The sequence below is a fragment of the Oncorhynchus clarkii genome, chromosome 2 (assembly GCF_045791955.1).
Source record: "Oncorhynchus clarkii lewisi isolate Uvic-CL-2024 chromosome 2, UVic_Ocla_1.0, whole genome shotgun sequence".
NCBI lineage: Eukaryota > Metazoa > Chordata > Actinopteri > Salmoniformes > Salmonidae > Oncorhynchus > Oncorhynchus clarkii.
In genome coordinates this window covers 78,827,587-78,842,876 of record NC_092148.1, presented here as the reverse complement: position 1 = coordinate 78,842,876, position 15,290 = coordinate 78,827,587, and the positions used below count along the sequence as shown (strand labels likewise).

Sequence of the window (15,290 nt, the reverse complement as noted above, 5' to 3'; positions counted from 1 at the left end):
GTATGCTTTCGCTGTAAAGCCTATTGTAAATCAGATAATGCAGGTAGATTAACAAGATTTTAAGCTTTTAAACAATATAAGATACTTGTATGTTCATAAATGTTTAATATTACGATTATGTATTTGAATTGCGCGCCCTCCAATTTCAACCAGATGTTGTCGACAGGTGTCCCGCTAACAGGACGCCTAGCCTTGTTGTAAATGACTATTGTAGCTGGAAATGGCAGATTTATTACGGAATATCTAGATAGGCGTACAAAGGCCCATTATCAGAAACCATCACTCCTGTGTTCCAAAGGCACGTTGTGTTAGCTAATCCAAGTGTATCATTTTAAAAGGCTAATTGATCATTAGAAAACCCTTTTGCAATTATGTTAGCACAGCTTTCTTCCACAACTCGTCAGTCTATTCTTGTTCTGAGAAATTAAGGCTATTCCATGCAAGAAATTGTCAAGAAACTGAAGATCTTGTTCAACGCTGTGTACTACTCCCTTCACAGAACAGCGCAAACTGGCTCTAACCAGAATAGAAAGAGGAGTGGGAGGCCCCGGTGCACAACTAAGTACATTAGTGTCTAGTTTGAGAAACGGACGCCTCACAAGTCCTCAACTGGCAGCTTCATTAAATAGTACCTGCAAAACACCACTCTCAACGTCCACAGTGAAGAGGCAACTCTGGGATGCTGGCCTTCAATACTGTTGGAAAAGCATTCCAGGTGAAGCTGGTTGAGAGAATGCCAATAATGTGCAAAGCTGTCATCAAGGCAAGGGGTGGCTATTTGAAGAATTTCAAATATAAAATATACTTTGATTTGTTTAACACTTTTTTTGTTACTACACAATTACATATGTGCTATTTCATAGTTTTTATGTCTTCAGTATTATTCAACAAAGTAGAAAATATTTTTTTTTAAATAAGAAAAATCCTTGAATGAGTAGGTGTTCTAAAACCTTTGACATATTATCAAGCTGTATAACCTATTATGAAACAGGCTTTGCATTGTCATTTGGTTTATTTTGTGTACATGTGTGCGTGCGTGACAGACAGGGAGAGATGAAATTCAGTACGCCTTTACTGTTTGTGTCTGCCAGTGCAAACCTACAATTTCATAAAATCTTTAACACGTGTGAGGGTCGAAATAGGGGAAAGCTTTATAGGGGTTAATGTATGATTCACAGTGTTTACAAAAATAGTGTCTGCCCCATCTCGGGTCAACTGTGATTATGCCTCAATACAGAGTTTTTATTGCAATAGTCTGACCCAATAAATGTTATAGCAATGTGTGAAATGGTCTGTGAATGGTAAATTGTGAGGTGAGAAAATATGAGCGACATCAGCATCTCTGAAAACATCAAGACTGCAATGTGAGAAACTCAGTAGCTACGTCGAGTCTGTGTAGGCTATCCACAGGGATGCAGCCTCTGCGGTAGACTATTGGCTACTGTGCGCGCAATGGCGCACACTCACCGGCCACTACTGAATTTTAGGAGTGCTAGTCCAATGTAGGTGACGATATGCAGCCTAACCGGGAAAAAAAAACATATTTCGGGTAGACCCAGCTGTCAGCTGCAGAAACCTAAATAGGCAGCCTCTCCAGAGACTCACGCGTCAGATGAATAGACAGTTTAAAGCTTGCTTCTTTCTCTAATCTCCTCCTGACGACAGCAATACTGACTCTATGTTTAAAATTATGACTGTTGCAGTTTGAGTTTCAGGACCCGGTCAGTTTGTGCTGATTCAAGAGACAATCGCTCTTCGGTTTGACTTGGGCTGCTGAAGTTAAAGAGAATCTCAACGTGACAAGCCGCCTGGACTTTTGAAGATGTGCTCGCGACTTGCATTTACCTGGAATTTACAGTAGTTACTTACAGTCGTAGGCTACATTCAAAGCGGTATGTTTCCCGAAATTAATAACAAGGTGAGGTCAATAATCCATTTTGAGTATCTATATCCATAAAATCCGTTATTTATTTCAATCTTTAGGCTACATATATTGACAATGCAGTTTTTTACAACATTATAACTTATTGTATTCTATTTTATCGTTTGCTTGAACATCAGACAGTTATGTATTTTTTATGCCACTGAAGTCTGATATAACATTACTTTTGCAGTTGAAATTGTATGAAGATTCACTTTTCTTTTCCACTGAACGTTAACAAACTGATTTCAATTACAGAATAGTATGATAAGTAAACAGTAGTAGGAGCTAAATATTATGACCCATTTAGTAGTTTGCTTATGGGTTATCTGAGAAGGTATTCAAGATAGACATGATCCATAACTATTTTAGTCTACACTTACTTTATGGCTAGATTCATGGTGTTGACAGAAGCTCTATAGCTTTACTATAAACAGTATCCCAAATGACCAAGGACAGGAAAACAGCAACTCTTTCATCCACTTTTTACAAATAACATTAGCCTTGTTGACATCTGTCATTTATTATTTGCAATATCATTGTCACATTGATCAGCAGCCATCTATAAATCAGTCAGTGTATTTTCTCTGTATCAAGTTTGAAACTCTCAGTCAGCTTTTCTGGGTGGGATTGATGCTCTACTTTTCATGAGCAAAAAATGTGTACGTTTCTGTATAGCTACTGAAACTTCATCCGTTGTTGATGCTATCAACTCTTAGACAGTTGTTTCCATTCGCTGCCAATTCAATATTTGCAATACGTTCCTTACCATTGGAGCTAAAGCTTTACTTTCCTCATGCTGTTCTGTAACTGGTGTCGTGCGAGTCTCAGAAAATACATATTAGGAATAATGTGTTCCCTTTCAAGGACCTGCATGATATCAACAATCCAAAAGCTCTTTCCAGTATCCAGTGAGATGTGCACTGCAACTAGTGGCAGCTTCTTTGTTGCTCTGTGCATCATTGCTCTATACTGACCCACCCAGACCCTTGATAACATTTCAGGGGATGACCCCACTCCCAGCACACCTCCCTCAGGGGATGAGCACACCCCCAGCACACCTCCCTCTCATGACCACAACCCAAGTAGAAATACAGGGTAACACATATCATAACACTACAAGTGACCTCAGAAAAAAAGTGACTTCAGTTATCAGATGCTGGACTATTGTAATACTACAGTAGGCCTATATAAGACAAATCATTGCCCTTTGAACACAGAGGTATTGCATGCTTAGAATTGGTGGCAGGTAGCCTAGCTCTTCAGAGCTTTGGGCCAGTAATTGAAAGATCGCTGGTTTGAATCCCCGTCTGCTGAGTGCCCATTTCAAATGGATGAGCGGTTTTGTATCTGCTTACAGTAAGCAGATGTACAGTACCTGTTTAGTGCCCTACCACAGTGGCCGACATCGCAGTACAACCTTCACTCTCACAATCCTCCCAGGGGATTGGTTGTTTTACACGTGAATCCTGCATGTGTTCATATTTGAATGAGTGTTTGCTGACTTGTTCCGATTCCAAACCAAGCCAATGTGAAGGCAATCCTAGGTGGGCATTGGTGTTCCACTACTCTAAGTTTTCCCATGCCAAATCATTTTATACATTGCCCTGGGTATGTATGGGAATCAAAATACGGTCATATTCTCGTCAAGGAACACATATGGGTCAGTAAGAGGCAATTGGTCATTTCATAAAGAATATGAAGCATATGGATGTTTATTTAGTGAACTCATGAGAAACAGTATATTTTTCCACTGTTTTATTCTTCTGACCTTTTAATCCAATAGTGTTATTTAGGTCAAGTCCATTCTCAATCTGCTCTGCTAACCAGCCAGCCGTTGTCTAACCCTCTCTGGCTCTCTGAGTTTTGCCTGTGCTCATCTGGGCTGGATGTTTCAGTCCACCCATATGGTGTCTCTCATTCAACACACTGTGTTAGTTAACACACTCCCCTCTGATTAAGGCATGTGTAAAACTAGCTATTCCGTCACATTGGCACAAGAGATAATATAAACTCAGTGACTGATATGACCCCATGAAGACTAGCATCCGACTGAATTGGGCTTTGTGAAAGGAAGTGAAGGATCTCTCTGGTGCCAGGTTAAAACAGCCCTCTACTCTCACCAGCATTACCAGCATTACCACACCCTTACACCATCATTACCACACCCTTACACTCTTCATAGAACATCAGAGGGTTAACAAGCCTATGCTCCAGGAAAGGAATGCATCTTGTGGAAAACCCGATCATAAAGAGACCATTGCTACTGTGGTAGCTAATTGCATAAGATACTCTAATTTTGGAGAGTGTGCATCATCTTTGCTTGCATGGTAGTAATCCTACTTCACTACTGTATCTATCTGTGAGACCCACCGCTGTGCTGGGCCTGAAACACCCACCAGCAACAATCAGGCTATTTATTCTCCTCATTCACAGAGATACTTTGAAGTTCATCAGTTTCAGTTATTAAAAATATGCGATTCATAATGCAGATTCAGACCTCAATGACTTGTTATGAGTCATATTGAATCTATTTAACTAAAACTGAATCTGATTTGGGGGAGACTCCCTTGGCAATGCTGCATCCAACGCCCACACACTGACTTATACAGGTGCAGAGAAGTTCTGTGTGTAAATGTAATGTTAAGTGAAGTCTCCCATATTCGTTTCCTCCACAGTCTTCTAGAGGAGAGGCTTTCCCACACTCACACAGGCTCCAGACCCAACAGGGAACCAATCGACCCTATTCACAGGTGAGCCTTTACTCACTGGTGACCTGTAGAGCATTTGAGCCCCTACAGACCCACTCTCTTTCAATCCTGTATCTTTCTGTCTGTGCAGTGCCCTCTCCCTTCACTCCACCAAACGTCACTACCCTAGCTAACTCATGCTATTGGAGTAAATGTTTAATGTTGTTGGTGAATGACAACTCAAGGGGATAACTTTGGCCTTCCATTTACAGTGATGAATTTAAAGCAGTCCTCACTGTCAATAAAACACGATGTGTTTAAGAAAACGGTGTAGTAGCCTACACTCTTAGAAAAAGGGTTCCAAAAGGGTCTTCGGTTGTCCCAATAGAATAACCCTTTTTGGTTCCAGGTAGAGCTATTTTGGGTTCCATGTAGAACTCTCTGGAAGGGATTTTACATGGAACTTAAAAGGGTTCTACCTGGAACCAAAACGGGTTATTCAAAGGGGACACCCAAAAAACTATTTTAGGTTCTAGATAGCACCTTTTTTTCTAAGTGTATATCTAATGAGCCTGCTGGTCATCTGTTGTTCTTTACAAATGCTGTTTTGAATTAAAGGAAATTGCACCTACACACTGAAGAATGCTGTAAACTCGAAACGTCTGTGTACACTATCCTTGATGCAGTAAAAAATTATAAAGTAAGCTTTATGTGACATCTTTGGGAGTGCAAACCCATTCCACCTCTTTCTTTGGCTGAATTTGCGAGTTTTACGCACCAGCTAAGCTTCTGGGAGAACATGATGGTTCTCTTTTGATTACCTAATCAGCCTGCCCTGATACCAGTTGTGTGCTGGTATAATACTGTATTTACCATGTGCTTGTTGTAGCAGGTGCTTGAAACTATATTTAGCCTGTGTCTCTATGCGTCATAACTAAGTTGGACGCTACTGCAGCAGCCTGTGCACGTGCGATTAAATATCACTGCTATGTATAGACTGGGCTGGTGTTTTGTGCTTCTGTGCTTGCTGTTACCAAAGTAAAGGGATAAAGAACTACTGGTTCCACTTTACAATAACTGTCCATAATAACACCTATGTATTTACATGTTAGTTATATCGGCAGATACATTGCCATTACCATGTAGGAAGTCATTCAATATAAGTCATGATCCCTGTCGTAGCCTAGGTAAGAGGTCTCCTTTCCCCATCATTTGTTTAGCTATGCCTGCAAGGCAGCCAGTGACATATGTAAACGTGCTCCTACAGCAAGCAGCATGGCAGCTAGAGAAAGGCCTGCTCCAGTTTAGGTCCCCCACAGCAGCAGCTACGATGACAGACTGTCATGGCCCAGTCTCCAGGCTTTTGTTCCCGCCTCACACTCACCCTGCTGAGTAATTCCATCCTCAACCCTGGGGGTCCTGGTTACCTGAGCCACCACAATTAGAACGGATGTAGGACTCTCTACCTCCCTTTATTTCTCCCTCCAACTCCCTCTCTCCCTCCTTTTCCCCAACCTTGTCCATAGAGTATGTGATCACATAGTCTCTTCCAACAGTCGCTGTAGCTCGGACACAACTGGGGTTAGAGCACCATGGGTCTGGCAAGTGAGACTAGTTATGACGATACAAAATGTTATTATACTTTTAATGTTTTCATCTGCATATTTTAAAAACCCTTTATTTATTTGAACCCTTCTCTCTCTCTTGAAGAAATTGAACTCGGGCGTAGTGACCTTACCCCAGCTGGAGCCCGCGGTTATACAGGTTGTTGTCAGCAATGCCAAACTCCACCACCAGCAGTCCGATAGCATCCTGCCCCACATCGCCAACAAGGGGGTGCAGAACAACTACCAGGTGAGGCTACATTTCACACTGTGTCACACTATACTGTTGGCCTCCAAAAGTAGTTAACTTGACTCCAGTTGTCGATTGTAAATGCACATGTAAATTGTACATGATAGTAAGTCCTTGGTAGTTTATACATCTTCAGGTGAAACCGCTCAGTTGACATGCAATTTCCCAGTAATGTAAAAGGAAGTGAGAGCAAGTTTCATCAGGGTTACGCTTAGTGATGGAGCCAAAGGGTTGAAACGACAGATCAACTGACCTCTTGATCCCTTTTGTGATTTGCAGGATGAGAGACCAAAGCCCTCCTCCCAGTTCTCCACATGGTTTGGCTCTTCAGTGGAGAACCTGTCTGACTCTATCACCACCAAGGGTCTCAGCAACAAGCTGGAGGAGGCAAAGCTTTATAAAGGACAGAGGCTGCCCATGTCTCCCACAGAGGCACTGAGGCACTTCCAAGGGCGTCTGACAGAGTTTGAGCAGCAGGAGATCATGGACTACTCAGAGATCTGGTTCCTGGGTCTGGAGACTAAGAAGATCAAGGCCTCTCACGGAATTCCTCAGAATGCCGGCTACGACGACGAGCACGGCAGCTACAACAAGGTACAGTTACGTCAATGATTTTAATTGAAATTATTATTGTGGTTCCTTGGGGTAAGGTGTAAGAAAGTGTGTTTGTTTGTTTGTTTGCTGTGATATGACCAGTCAGACCATCCAACTGACCTTTCTCTCAACTTCACAATAATCTGCAGTGAAATTATGTTAAGTCCCATGCACGCTAGCCAAACTGCCATGTGAGTCTAACTGACTATCCACAGGCAGTTAGTGTCTTATTCCATCCTGTATGGCTGTGCTGTTACAGGGAGACTGACTGTGAACATTGTTTAGACTCATGGCCCTATGCCCCATTCATGGTAACCTCTAGGTCACACAAAACTAGTTAGGTCATGACAGATGCTCAGCTAAATAACCAAATTAAATAACACAGGAGCAGTATTATTATGAACTAACTTTAAACTAACTTTACCTAAATGGAACTTACTTTTCTTAACTTTAACTAACTTTTAACTAACTAACTAACTAACTTTACCTAACTGTTAACTAACTCACTTTAACTTTTTAACTAACTAACTTGACCTAATTTTAACTAACTTTTGAACTAACTAACTTTTCCTACTAGCACTGACTTTGCTGATAATTACTTTATTGAGGAAAAATGTTCTTGCTACGACTGTGATATACTGTCTCACCTTGCTACCTAGCTATCACCTTGCTATTCGCTGCAGCTAGCGACTGGAACGAGCTGCAACAAACACTCAAACTGGACAGTTTTATCGCAATCTCTTCATTCAAAGACTCAATCATGGACACTCTTACTGACAGTTGTGGCTGCTTTGCGTGATATATTGTTGTCTCTACCTTCTTGCCCTGTGTGCTGTTGTCTGTGCTCAATAATGTTTGTACCCTGTTTTGTGCTGCTGCCATGTTGTGTTGCTACCATGCTATGTTGTTGTCTTAGGTCTCTCTTTATGTAGTGTTATGTTGTCTCTCTTGTCGTGATGTGTGTTTTGGCCTATATTTTGATTTAATTTATTTTAATTTGAAATCCCAGCCCCCGTCCCCGCAGGAGACATTTAGCCTTTTGGTAGGCCGTCATTGTAAATAAGAAATTGTTCTTAACTGACTTGCCTAGTTAAATAAAGTTTAAATTAAATAAATAAATACAAATATCTTAAGATGAATGCACTAACTGTAAGTCGCTCTGGATAAGAGCATCTGCTAAATTACTAAAATGTCAATGTAAATGAACTAGTGTTTAACATTAGTCATTATAGTAGTCATTATAGAAAACCATAATGAAGGATGTCATTGTATCATGAACTACCATTTAAGTACATGCAGTGAGGCTCTTGTATTCAAAAGTATTGTCCAACATACCATACACACAGTACACAAACATTTCCAATTGAATGTTCTCTGTTCTGTATCCAGATTCTGCACGACCACATTGGCTTCCGCTTCGAGGTGCTGGAGGTGATTGGGAAAGGATCATTTGGACAGGTTCTGAAATGTCTGGACCACAAGACCCAAGAGCTGGTCGCCATCAAGGTCATTCGCAACAAGAAAAGGTACAAACAAAACATTTTGCTACATGCTCTTGAATACGCATCCAACGCTCAAAGACTCTGAAACTGACCTTCTTGTGTGAGGTCAGTACCGACAGGTCGTCAGGTCAGTGTTCCAAAGGAGTTACCTCGGTATTGCTTTACCAGTCCTCTCTCAGGTGATCCAATGCACTCTGTGTGTCAATGGAAGTCCGCCTCCTCCTCTTTGACTTTGATTGATACGAATGTCATCAGGGCTTAATGCTTTTCAATAATGCAGAAAACAAAATGGGTGCTTACCGCCATAGGGCTGCCTTGGTCTCGCCACTTGGGCCTTGTCTTGAACTAAACCCTCTCAAAGATCCTGTTTCTCCTGGGAGAGGAGATTCTCCCTTCTTTGCAGCTGTCATAATTTTTCACACCAAAGTAAATTAAAACTGGAATTGAAAAATATTTGCTAGGAGATTTTCCATTTCTGATTTTTAATGGTTAAATCCAGAATGGAGTTATGACTAACTCTAACTAACTCTTACATTGGACTGTAGGTTTCACCACCAGGCCCTGGTGGAACTGAAGATCCTGGATGCTGTGAGGAGGAAAGACAGGGAAAAGTGCCACAATGTCATCCATATGAAAGAATACTTCTACTTCCGCAACCATCTCTGCATCACCTTCGAGCTGCTAGGGTGAGTGTAGTGTGTGGTATGTATAACACTATGATAAGACACCTGGAAAGATGAGTAAAACAATCACACGCACAAACATACACACACACACAATCAAAATAGTCCCAGTAAAAGATAAATGGAACCCTGAGTAATTAATGTGTTAATCAAAGGTATTCAAGGTTAGGCACTTCTCCCAAGGTACAACTCCCCTATTACATACACAGCTCGTTTGTCACTAGTCACTTAAAATGCTACACTACTTGAGCAAAGTGAGCATCCCTCCTAGAACAATCTGCCTCAACTAGCGTTAGGTTCCCTCTGAGACAAAATAGTCTTCTATTCCAGGCTGGCTGACCTTTAGTAGACGTCTTGGACTGCCACCCTGTCTAACATTACCGTCACCCAGTCCCTTAGTTAACGCCTTGATTAGGGCTCTATCACTTTTCTCTGGCTGCTCAGGATGTGAAGGCTCCGGTTACACTGGACAGAGAAGTGTGTACATCCCAGAAGTATCTAGAAATACAAAGAATAACTCTGAGAGACTCTCTTCTTAATGTTAAGACATTCAAGACTGTTAAGTAATCTGATTCAGCATGCAACATAATGGTGTCCACTTCCTTTTTTAAATATCTTATTACTAAACTGCATGGTCTTGCTAGATTTACCATGATATCAAAATGCAGTATAGTGCTGGCCTCTAGAGGACTAATAAACTATTACATTTGAGGCGAAACCCTCTATGCAGTGGTGGGAAAAAGAAAACGCAAAGAAAGACTGGGAATAGTGACAGACATGTTATAATTTGACCAGTTCTATAAATTCTTGTCTTTCTGTGTAGAGTCAACCTGTATGAGCTGATCAAGAAGAACAACTTCCAGGGCTTCAGTCTGGCCCTCATCCGTCATTTCACCCGCTCCCTGCTCAAGTGCCTACAGATGCTGTATAAGGAGAAGATCATTCACTGTGACCTCAAACCGGTAAGGTTCCACAAATCCCCATACATTGTAATGGCTCTGCATGGAACAGTAACAACACAAAGAATACCCAGCTGAGAAGTCAGACATGCTAATGCACAGTACCAGTGCACTGCAGAGGAAATAAGTTGGTTGCACTTTGTTTGGTAACTTGGAAAATGTCAAATTGACATTGTTTCTCTTTTTTTTCACAAAAGGAGAACATACTTCTGTCTCAGAAAGGACAAGGAAATATAAAGGTGGTTGACTTTGGGTCCAGCTGTTATGAGCAGCAGAGAGGTGTGTCTCACCTGATTAAATACCCGATTTAAAAGTCTTATGTTAAAATCTCCAAAGCCACAGCAGTCATATACAATAACAGAATTTGAACATGAACTCCGCTCCCTCCCTTTCTCCTTGCCTGCCCTTGTAGTCTACACCTACATCCAGAGTCGTTTCTATCGCTCCCCAGAGGTTATCCTGGGCCACCCTTACAGCATGGCCATCGACATGTGGAGTCTGGGCTGCATCATGGCTGAGCTCTACACCGGCTTCCCCCTATTTCCTGGGGAGAGCGAGATGGAGCAGATTGCGTGCATCATGGAGGTACACAACCAATCACCTGCAGACATACAGTCTCAGACCCCAGCGCTAGCCAATTGGAGTATCTGATGTTAAATGTTTTTAGGAATCCATTTATCCATCACCATTCAAGAACATTCTGTTATTTTATTTCATAGGTACTTGGAATGCCTCCCAATGATTTTGTGCAGATAGCATCCAGGAGAAGGTTGTTTTTCGGTAAGAACTTTCTATGATTTGTACAGTAAGAATGTGTTTCTTTACTTCGGAAATATATATAAGGTTGTTGTATACATAATGTTGTCTGTTGTCTGTACTGTTGTCTGTGCCCAATAATGTTTGTATCATGTTTTGTGCTGCTACCATGTTGTGCTGCTGCCATGTTGTGTTGCTACCAAGTTGTTGTCATGTGTTGTTGCTATGTTATGTTGTTGTCTTAGGTCTCTCTTTGTGTAGTGCTGTGGTGTCTTTCTTGTCATGATGTGTGTTTGTCGTGATTTTATATTTATTTTTACTCCCAGTCCCAGGCCCTGCAGGAGGCCTTTTGGTAGGCCGTCATTGTAAATAAGATTTTGGTCTTAACTGAGTTACATAGTTAAATAAATAAAAATATGTATACAATTAGGAGCAACGAAACATCTTAAGAAAGTATTAGGTCTAGAATTAATCAGATGAATCTCTGGGTTGTGTTTGAACCATGAGGTTTGGTAAGTCTCTAACGAGTGTGTTTGATGACTTGTTGCAGACTCCAAAGGAAACCCCAGAAACATCACAAACAGCAAAGGGCGGAAGAGGCGACCCAACTCCAAAGACCTGGCCAGTGTTTTGAAGACCGACGATCCTCTGTTCCTGGACTTCCTTCAACACTGCCTCGCGTACGTCAACACTGACACACTAGAAATCTAGAATTCAGCACAGGATTATTACTCTGTGGTTTCAGGGTCATGAAAACTTTTGTCATGAGATTTCTGGTAGTGACCCCACTCCCTGCAGGTGTCTCGGGAGGAGTTGGGATATGCAAGAAAAACATTTCCATTACACACTTGTGTGTAGCAGGGCAAATATAGTCTCCCCCAGAAACGTATTATTATTAGCTTGCTTCATCTTCTCCACGCACACTCAGGGTATATTCCTGTGCTATCTAGGTGGGATCCAACCAAGCGTATGACACCAGACGAAGCGATGCAACATGAGTGGATCCAGGAGGCTCGTCTCAACAAGCCCCGGCCCAAAACACGACCCATGATTTGGAAGCCCAGGGAAAGCCCAGAAAATAACTACGAGGCTACTTACCGCAAAGTAATTACTAACAGGACAGGTAAGACCAGGCCTCTCACTCTCTTTTATCTCTCAAAATAAATCTTCACAGTGTGTCAAAACAATTTATGGATTAAACCACATCATTCTGTACTTTGCAGCTGAGAAGATTGGGTCCGATAGCAACGACAAGCTGAAAAGAGACCTCTCCGCCAAGGCAGGGGGCAAGATGGTGACCACTGAGCGACTGCATCCCATTGGAGCGTCTGCAGAGGTGGAGTTGTGTGAGGGCGTGGCCAAGGTCAACAGGGACACCAATCAGGAGGCGAGTGGGGAGAGGTCCGTGCATATCATCATCAAGCCTCAACTAGACGTGGGCACTGACAGAGATTAGGAGTTGTCCCAGTGTCTGCCCCCTATCATGTAGCAGCACAAGGGAGGGGGCAGGAGGGCACCACTAGGCATTATGAACTTAAACATCATTAACCAGACACAGAAGATAATGCATACTGTTGTCATGTACAGGGGACCTCCTGTTTTGTGATATTCCTGTGGCTATGAGATTAATTCTATACAATCTATAGAGTTACTTTAGCTGTTCTGAGTATCCCACTGAATGCACTGTCTATGTGTCATGGAGAAGAGCAAAGATTCATAGTTTGGCAAGCTACCAATCCTGATTCAAACATTCGTTATTGTTGATGGTTCGTTTACTGTTTAAAGGAGGCACAGAGACAGTGACAGGATCAGTTAAAGTTACAATTCAGGAATACCGTGGTACGACAGCATTATGCTTTTGTTATGTGCATCTTTTGTGGCCCAGATCACAATACTCAACCCCAGCTAGTGTTACCTGTTGTACATTGAATTGTACATTGTTGTACATTCTTTGAAAAGGAAAAGATGCAATGCTCGCTCACCATTAAAAATGTATTGTTTTATTTAAACAAGTTAAAAAGATTAACGTTTCGGCCTTCAATGGCCTTCTTCTTTCCGTTCATTGACTTCTTAAAGTATATTATTTATATTTTAGGTTTACTCTTTTACTGCTGTACTTTGTGTAGATATTCCAAACCAAAGCAGCTACGTTGTGCAATATTTTACATGGCTTCAAAAAAAAATGTTCTTCCTTGTAAAATGGTTATTAGTTTCTGAAGGAGCGTTTGCAATATTAGCTGAGCCAAAGAAAGTATTTTTGTCACTGCTGATCTTTCAGCTCAGCTGTGCCCTGTAAGAAACATGTTCTATTCAAACCTTTATGTCCTGCATCTTTACTAGATTGAATAATGCTATTGGAATGATATTACCTAGTTATAATGGTGATGATGGTGATGATTATCCAGACATAGAAATGATGTTTAATGGCTTGTTTTCCCTGTACATATGTACCTGCTGTGATTGTTGATGTATGTAATACAGAGCACTATGTACGGTGTATGTTACAGGTTATTGTAAAGTGTAGACAAGGTTTTACTTGGTCAGGTTTTACTTGTATTATCTATGTATGAAATAATCATTTTATACTCGATTATGTTTGTGTTTGTAAACATGTTTTTTACGATTAGACACTGAGAGACAATCATTTTATTAATAGTTTGTGCCTTGCAGTGTTATAATCCTTGCAGTGTTATAATCCTTGCACTTTAGCTCTGTATTTATCTGGGATAAAAGACAGATTCTCCACATAAAAAAGTTACCCAAAAAGTAATCAAGTGAGAGTTGTGTAATCAATGATATACTGTAGCTTGCCAGGAAACATTCAGTGAGGGAATTGCATAATTTTGTGTTATCCCATGGCAGTTTCTAGAAGTCAACATAATGACAAAGAAAATAGAGCATATAGACCAGAACATCCTGGTATTGGTGACATAAGCTCTTTGTAGCTGTAATGATGAGGTGTTTTGTGAAATGTATGCTGTCATTTTCCTTGCATCTGATAAATGACCTGGCTACACAAGTTTACAGGGAGAGTCACCATAATCTGTATGTATCTTAATGGGGGAGACAACTAAATGAATTGACTGTAACCAGGTTTCTATCCAAATTTATGTGGGTAAAGTACATGTCGGATAAATGACAGGCCAGATGGAAACAACATCTGTTGGTATACATTACAAAAGTCGACAAAACGAAATACGCTGGGCAAGGTGAGTCTTTTTGTGTCGGTAAAATGTAATATGCGAGAAATGTCAGTGGAAACGCTTTTATGCGCAAATATTAACGTAATAACACTTGGAGTCACGCGATGACATTTTGTGTGGTCCGAAAGCATGCAGTTTACTAGGCTACAGATTGAATAAATGATGGTGGACTTCACAGGGTGGTGAAAGTGCAAGGTGATGACAGAGTCGGTTTAGTCGGTAACAGAGTCGGTAACATGAAAGAGGATGGCATTGGCATGTCTGTACAGGTAGGGTGAGTCAACCTGATTTTTTTCTACAAGCAAGCACTCACGCACACACGCACACAACACACACAGATAAATCAGTACCATGGACAGCCACATCATATTTAGCTTAAATTGATTGGACTAAATCGTTTTTGGTATATTTTAGTTGTCACTGTATTAGACTAAGCATAGGTGATTAGATGGTGTTGAAATGTTGAAGTTGTAATGGTGCTGGAATAGTGGAGGCAGCGCCTGTTTTCTTTGCGACTTCGATAACTCTGCGTTGTTTTAAATCAATAGTTGTTAAGTAGACCGAACATTTCGGAAACATTACCTCACTTGAATATGCTGTAGGTAATTGCTTGTTACATGCAATATGTTTTGTGGACTTCACCGGACAGAAGTTGCTCTCCGGTTTTGTGATGAAACAAAGATGTAGTTGAATTTATTCTGCCACTGTGTCTTCTTCTTGTCTCAAACTTATTCCTATATGCATATATCACGGTGTCAGGGCATATGAACTAACACATTATAGAGCAAACAATCACAACACATAGATTGTAATAGCCTATGTCTTTTTTCTTTCCTGGCTTCCCCTATGATTTTACACACAAAGCTGAAGATGATGAGCTTGATGCTCCTTTCCAATAAACATCGAGGGTCTTATTCTGGTTACATGAACATCGATGCTTGGCTGCCGTTTGACAAATAAAAACAAACTCACTTTTTAGTCCATAATAATCTCATTATAGGCTTTGACCTACCGAGATGTTGGCTAGACTAGAGAGCACGTGCAAATACCAGAGTGGGCACACTCTCTATATCACGCAACACTTTTTGGTGAGAAAACCATCAGTAGAGTTGGAAGTGCGATGGAAAC

At 41.1% G+C, this 15,290-nt stretch overlaps 1 protein-coding gene across 1 annotated transcript; it reads left to right on the top strand.

Moving 5' to 3' along the window:
• Nucleotides 1-1,764: 1,764 nt before the first annotated feature.
• LOC139382666 (dual specificity tyrosine-phosphorylation-regulated kinase 4-like) lies at nt 1,765-13,729 on the top strand. Its single transcript, XM_071126758.1, has 13 exons — nt 1,765-1,918; nt 4,600-4,674; nt 6,322-6,465; nt 6,745-7,059; nt 8,449-8,585; nt 9,107-9,247; nt 10,068-10,206; nt 10,401-10,482; nt 10,616-10,788; nt 10,923-10,983; nt 11,510-11,639; nt 11,910-12,082; nt 12,183-13,729. The coding sequence occupies exons 1-13, from the start codon at nt 1,895-1,897 to the stop codon at nt 12,413-12,415; spliced, it is 1,827 nt and encodes a 608-aa protein (XP_070982859.1). The 5' UTR covers nt 1,765-1,894; the 3' UTR covers nt 12,416-13,729.
• Nucleotides 13,730-15,290: the final 1,561 nt, after the last annotated feature.